Below are 7,274 nucleotides of genomic sequence, written 5' to 3' on the forward strand. Positions count from 1 at the left end.
GAATGCAACTCTCACATTCTCTAAGCACTGCAATTTTTGTTTTAAATAGCCATGTGACTCCCACAAGCATGATCATAAGTCATAAGGTTCAAAGCCTTCCTAGCTCTTTGAAAGCATATATATTTCATTTTAAATAGCATGCAAGGATATAGAGAAAAAACAAAGCAAAACCAACCCCACCCTCCCCAACCCCCAAACCTTGGTGGTGGTATGCACCTCCTTGCAAAAAACAGCATTAGAAGGGGACTGTAGAGTATCAGTGTTGTTCTGGTTGGTCTTACACTATACTTTGGTAAATGCTTAATATATCCTATGCTCAACAAGATCTACAGAGGTCACTTACATGAGGTCAGGTCTGAAGCGATGGATAATTGCACACAATGCAAGGCCACTTTTCCAGGAGGTAGTTAGGTCTGTGACGTTAACGTTACGGTACCCTTCTGTCTGTTTCTGACACCAAGTCAAAAGCTTGTTAGGTCGAATATCTGATTCTGCGGTTACAGTGGAGAGCAAACATTTTGATCAGTTTTTGTACGCTTAGAAGGCTCTAAATATTAATCCACAGCAAACATGAGATATCACATACCACGTCTTGAGAGATTCACCGATCTTCTAATGGAGCTTACTCTTTCAAGAGGACATTGTTGTAACTCATTGGTAACATATAACTGTCTCACCTACAAGTAAAAGTGATTGGCAGCAAAATGTTAGAATTGCTTGGAGAGAAAAAAAAAAATTTCTTTCTAGGTTAACTTTATCAACAGCTGGATCTAAATTAAAGAGTCTCTCGAAAATTTTGTTTATGCACTACTTGTGGCCCCACTTCTCCTGGACAAAAAATGAACTGTGATTTCACAAGCAAGCCTTTTAAGTACTGACCTGGTGAGGTCGAACACAGCTTGAGTTCAAGTTCGGGTATCTTGTTCCCGGATCAATGGTATACTGATCAAAGTTCTTGTTAATATTTTCAGGGGTAGTCTGAGGCAAGAGTCGATAAATGCTCTCTCTTATAGACAAAAAAAATGCAAGAGATATTAATTTAAATAAATATTTATTTATATAAAGAGGTTTGTTGGGTTTTTTTGCAGGTACCTGCACCTCATTTTGATTCTGCCAGGACAAGCGTTGTGCACTAAATGCAAAATGCATCCAACCCATTTCTTACCCCAGCTCATCAGGAGAAGGATGCCAGACAGAAAAAGGACAACAAAAAGACAGACTCTTAGAACTTATGCCCATATTTTCCTGAGGCAAGAAGTGAGCAAGAAAAAGAAGAAGAAAGGAAGAAAAAAAAAAAAAGAAAGAGGTTACATCATTCAGTCATCAGTCAACTGGTTTTGCTTTAACCTCCACCCAAGGAGTAACTTCTTTACCACATAACAGCACTAAATCCCATCATTCTCCAGTTCCTATAACCACCACAGCCTTTTTTATTATGCTGTTCAATTTTCCACTTGGGACTATGCCGCATTTGAGTCATCCCACAGTTTTCTGTCTTAAAACTTCTCAAAGCACTGTATTTAGTAATGCTTTTAGTTGTGTTACCACAAAGATGACTATTTCTATGTATATGCCCTTGAAACAGCCTGAGCAGCTGTAGCGGAGCATGGTAGTTGCCATCAGGACCAAAGTCAGCAACTTCAACCATCAGACAGACCACGGTGACAGCAGGATTGGGGCATCAGGGCTACTAAGCTAAAATGCAGAGTTAAAATCACAGATACCAACTATGAAAGCTGTGAGCGTTAAAAGTGTTTAGACTTGTTTCAGGATTTTTTTTTTTTTAATTTAAAAAAACAGGTGCTGAGATGGTTGAAGGGTTAGTCCTTTGACACAAGGTATCTTTGTTTTATTTCCCTAAGGATCACATTTATTTCTATTCATTAGCAACTTAAATTAGTGATTTAAACCATGTCATGCACAGTGCTGGATCTCTGTATTAGTGTGCAGAAGTTTATAGAGCAACAGCCTACTTGCTATTGTAAATTGTTCAGTAACCTAAAGGAATGGGTAATTTTAATCTAATGCCATTCCAGTGCAGAAGAACATTTCTCCTGTTGGCATTCTGTCTTCCACTGCATTCTACCATTACCACAACTCTTTAAAACACTGAACACAATGGAGAAAACAAAAGCAGCACTCACCGTTCAGCAAGGATTTCTAGTGGGGGTTTTCCTTGAGCCCAGCTCCGCACCATCCATGAAGTATCAAAAGCAGCTAAGAAGCCTCTTGCACAGCCAGTACCCATAGGCCAGAAGGGCTATAAGAAGCATTTACATTTTAATTCCTTTTATTTCTTAAGGTCTTATTACAAAAGTAGCTTGCAATGTCAATATAGAGTCTAGGGTTTCATACTGTCTTAGAAAAGTAACCCAGAAAGAGTTAAAATACAACACAGGCAACTCTTGTAAGTTTTTAGTCGTTTTCTGCCCTCAAAGTCTTAGGTAATGAAAAAGACTGCTTTAGCTTTTTGGTTTTTTTAAACTTCTACATTTAAAAACAAAATTCTTAACCTCAAAAGGTAAAGGCTGAGGAAAAAACCCTTCAATACTCAAGAATCAGTCAAGGGAAAGAAAGGAAAAAAAATAAATGCCTTTCTTCTCAGCTCCTAATTTTGCTTTGGACTGGTCTTTTCAAACACTTCAGACTGTCACAGCATGAGTTAAAAAAAAAAAATTATATATATTAGTTGCAACAAACTTTTAACTTCAGAAAGAGAACATAATAAGGCAAAGAGACTGCAATAAAAATTTGGACCAAGTTTTTCTCTGTGATGGAAGTCAGGAAAATTATGCCATGCACCCAAGCTGAGGACACACAGCTCACAGTTTTCAGACAGGAATACAACTTGCATAAAGCAAAACAGAATCTCAGCCAGAAACTGCCTGCCAAGCATTAGTTATGACATAAGCTATGGCATAAAAAAATAAAAAAAGAAAGGGGGGGAGGAATCTATTCCTAAGAAGGTACCATTGTTTCAGGACACGTAAGAGAAGACAGTTTGTTTGATTGAATGGCTGGATTAAGGAAATAAATTTTAAAAAAGACTACTTGGAAGTCATTCCAAGTTATACCTCCAGCAAACTGTCTCCAACAAGCGCCACCAGGAGTTGATGCCTGTGCCTCTCTCTCACTAGTGCAGCATTTTCAGATGCATACATGGAAGTAAAATCAAACATTGCTACATCTGGTTGCCCATAGTGATTAATTGCAAAATCCAAGGAAGGCAGCTGGTAATTGGTTGCAAAGTCAGCAGCTTCTCTGGCGTAGGACAGCAAATTGCTCTGGTTCACATTTTCCCCACAGAGGAGCAGCTCAGTATCAATATAGTCCTGCAAGGAGAGAAGCACCTAGGATTAGATACTCCAACTATCCTCTCTGGATCAGAACACTGCAGTTTAATAGCATGAGTGGCAACCACACATCTCACAGCATAAAGAACCAAGTGAGATTTTAATTTCCTCCAAAAATTAAGAAACAATCACAGGTTACTGTACTACCACAAACAGGAACTCTCTATGCCAAAACTGAAGCAGCAATTTTATTTGCAATAGAATATTATAGTGCCTCCCAGTTCCTTGGCTATGTGTTATTTTTATAACATTACTTTCCCCCCATCAAAAGATGTTATCACCACCACAATGCTTTTTTACATGTGTGCACCCCACACCTGAACCCACAAGAGAGCAGAAATACCAATGTACTGATGACATAACATGTGGGTCTCAGCCTGAAGGTTTGACTTAACATCTCAGTAACAACACATTCAAACTTGGGTTGTAGAAGCTTTTCTTTTGTTCTGTTTTGGGCTGGGGTTATTTTTTGGCCAGTGTGGTGAAGGACCCTGCCTTTACAGGTTGTCCTACTTAAAGCCAGTGATAAGGCAGTTGCTATTTACAGCTTAATCATGGATGAGACCCCTAATCGCAGGGATGATACCACAGAACCACTATTAGCCCAGTTATTTTAGATAGACTGTCGCAGGGTTTGGGTTTTTTTTTCCACTCAGATCTGAGCAGGTCAGGGAAACAGCTCTGATGGGCCATGGCTGCTGCTCCTCTTGTTCAAATTCCCCACAGATCTCCTGGGGCTGCCCTCACCTACAGACACCAGTCCCTCAACCCCAGGGCCCAGTTCCTGCTCCCCACCACACTGCTGGGGGCTGCTGCCTTTCCTCTCTCCCACCCCAGCTAGGCAAGGCCAATTGCTCTGCCCTGGGAGCCCCTGTCCTCCAACAGCACAGGAAATAGTGGCACTGAGCTAAGAGGTTCCATCAGAAAGCCAAGCAGCCTTCTGATAGCTCCCCACAAGTACTTCCTTCAGGGAAACTATACTTGACTGTTTTGGCACTGTCTTACTTTACAAGAAAAACTGACTGCTCTTGCGTTTCCAGGAAGAGACATTTAAATGGTGCCAAAACACCTTCTAGAAACAACAGAATATAAACCCTCACATCTCACAGAAGAAGAAGGAAAAATAAAAAAAAAAGAGGAAATAAAAAAGGCCTCAAAGTCACAAGTACCTCTGTTATGTTTACAGCTTCCTTCTGTCATGTTTCACACACTTTAGAGAATGTGCAATTTTGCCTGGGGTAGGTTTTAACACTTCCTTATTTGCCTGATAAAACTGGACATAGCTGTGCTAAGTTGACCTTTAAATACATGAGGTTCTTATTTTTTTCTAGTGTGATGACCACACCACATATTACCAAGGTGAGTCAAGATCACATTTCAGCCAGTTTCAGAACTGACAAATTCAGGAAGTATTGTTTTCAGTTCTCTACAGAAACTTTGTGCTGACTGGAGGGAAAAAATAAACAAACAAAAAAGAGTAAGATCTAAGTGATCTGAGCTTTAATGAAGTGATCTAGTAAGTCTATAAACACACTCTATAACATGCAACAACATTTTTGTAGATGTTCACACTTATTCTGTGCCAAGTAAATAAACTGGGGTTTTAGCCAGCATTTTTACATACATTAATAATCACTCCTTTGTCCAGAAGACTCTGCTTTTTTGCTGTCATCACAAAATAATGAGTGCTATCTTTATAGTAAACAATATTCTCCAGGTCAATTCCTGAAAAGAGATAATGGATTTGTTATGAAGTACAGCACATTGTGTCATTTACTAACATGTGATTGAAACACAGGTGTATTTCCTTCTTGGGATACATTCACTTCCCCAGCTGGGATGAAGCATTAGTGGACAAGATGCTCTAAAACAAAACAAATCATGAGAGGAGATCAGCCTTACCCCAACAAGAGTTTGTCTCAGCATAATTTAAAGTTATTTTGCATCCCTTTAAGGAACAGTGGAATAGCCAGTTAACTACAGCCTTAACAATCTTCTGATGTAGAAAAGGGAAGCCAAGGGAACAAAGTGCTTTTTAGGTTGCTAGGGCTCTGGCATTGGCTATAACTAGGAGTTCTGGTTTCAATAATACTAATATTGCTACTACTACTAAGAATTGTAAAATCAAGAATGGAATTGCTTGTAGTGACACTGGATACAACTATTCTGAAACCTCTTTTCACACAGATGTATTTCACAGTTTGTATTTTAAGTATTTATGGAAGATTCCTGTCTAGTTTCTTTCAGTTTATCAGATCTACACATCAAAAAGCAAGAATAAACTCCTCCCAGAAGGGCAGAGCCTTTTTCACAGGGTTTAAGCTGTTCAGTATGTGAACGGATACAAACAAAACAAACCATGTCTTAAGGGAAATCTCTGGGCACTGCAAATGCTCTTCTAAATTTGTTCAACATAGCAGACATTTTTGTTGAGAAAAAATTTAAACATTAAAACAAGCTATGATGTGGTAACGCCCATGATAAAAGAAAATCCCACTGTACCATAAATGGACATCTCCATCTGCAAGATTCTGACATCAACAGCATTTTACCACTTGGGTTTTTTTTATACATATATTTAAATTTATGTTAAGAGGAATAGGAGGGTGGCCTGGCAGCTAAAGAGTTCCTGTACTGCCTTTTGTATTTGGTTGTGGAAACAATGAGGATGCACCCACCTGTTTCCTCTTTAAGGTCCTGGAAGAACTTCTGATTGAAGATGAAAGCAACACCACTGATTTCTTCTACCTTAGCTTCTGCAGTTGTATTTCTGTTTATAAAATTGGCAGTGATAGCTATAGCCAGCTTTCCACGAAACTCCTTCCTCCTGAAACCTGGCAAGTAAAGAAAATAATTAAAAACACTAGAAATTTCACATTGGACTTTCAGGGAGGGAGGGGAACTATGGGAAGAAGTTAAGGACAAATGATGACTAAAGAAAAACAGACTGGAAATAGAGCAGATCAAATTTAATAGAAGGAAACATTTTTAACATGCTACATAGCAAATAAGATTTTTTTTTTTATATAAGTGGCAAGCAGCTTATGAAAAAACATGCAGGAGATCAGCAGTCAAAAGCAGCAGAGAAATATGAAAAACAAACCTCTAGAACAGGGCTTAGGCCCACACAATACCAGCTAATGAGGTTTTTTGAAGATACTAGTTGTTGAAAAATATTCAGTGGCTTAACTGTTACATTTCCAAGACAAGATTGGCTGTAAAGTTACTTGCCCTCCTGCTCCATCCTAGCTTTTCACAAAAGAAGCCCACTAAGCCCCAACCTTGCAATCACACATTTAAGTTTTTTTCCACCTGTGTACTCCCCTTATCTGTAAGTAAACTCTGAAGTAGGACAGAAGGTCCTTAGAGTATTTTCAGCCAACTGCAGATGACTTCTCAGAGACTACATGTATTTTCTAAGAAAAAATAAATCAGCAATGAATTTTTGTCTCTGTGCTGCTTGATACACTATTGTTATTTAATTGAGACAGTTTTAACATGACAACATCAGCTTTTGTATGTAAACTATCTTCAGAGCACCAAACATTCCCTTAGATCCCAGTACTACAATCACAATTAACTTTTCAATAGAGGTAAGCAGCTGAGGTAAGAATAATTTCATTTTGCTGATACCTGACTATTTAAACAGTCTTTTAGGGGTGACAGCTGGACAATAGTGTGGGGCAATTTCTAATAGAGCATTATAAGGAATTAACTCTACACATATTGTGGTTGGCAGATATGAGAATAAGCAGACAAACTATGAAGCTAATAAATAAAGGAAATAGTGAACTGAAACTAACATGGATATAATTAAAGCTACAAGGGGAATATATAATTAAGTAACAGGTTTGTTCATGTGAGCAGGTTAGCCAGTGTCTCACTAAGACAGACAGCTCAGGTGGTCTGAATTCTCAGCAG

The 7,274-nt window shown here is 38.7% G+C and overlaps 1 protein-coding gene across 1 annotated transcript in view; it reads right to left on the reverse strand.

The window, feature by feature from the left end:
• LOC104526452 (F-actin-monooxygenase MICAL2) overlaps positions 1 to 7,274 on the reverse strand; it is a gene marked incomplete at its 5' end in the record, with an annotated part of 34,220 nt that overhangs the window by 24,193 nt on the left and 2,753 nt on the right. Inside the window, 7 exons of the mRNA XM_029085451.1 lie at positions 344 to 491; positions 587 to 677; positions 880 to 1,006; positions 2,145 to 2,260; positions 3,075 to 3,332; positions 4,978 to 5,078; positions 6,032 to 6,187. Of these exons, the coding sequence (XP_028941284.1) occupies positions 344 to 491; positions 587 to 677; positions 880 to 1,006; positions 2,145 to 2,260; positions 3,075 to 3,332; positions 4,978 to 5,078; positions 6,032 to 6,187 (997 nt within the window). The remainder of the gene's footprint in view (positions 1 to 343; positions 492 to 586; positions 678 to 879; positions 1,007 to 2,144; positions 2,261 to 3,074; positions 3,333 to 4,977; positions 5,079 to 6,031; positions 6,188 to 7,274) is intronic.

Source organism: Antrostomus carolinensis, unplaced genomic scaffold (assembly GCF_000700745.2).
Source record: "Antrostomus carolinensis isolate BGI_N321 unplaced genomic scaffold, ASM70074v2 scaffold18320, whole genome shotgun sequence".
Taxonomy (NCBI): domain Eukaryota; kingdom Metazoa; phylum Chordata; class Aves; order Caprimulgiformes; family Caprimulgidae; genus Antrostomus; species Antrostomus carolinensis.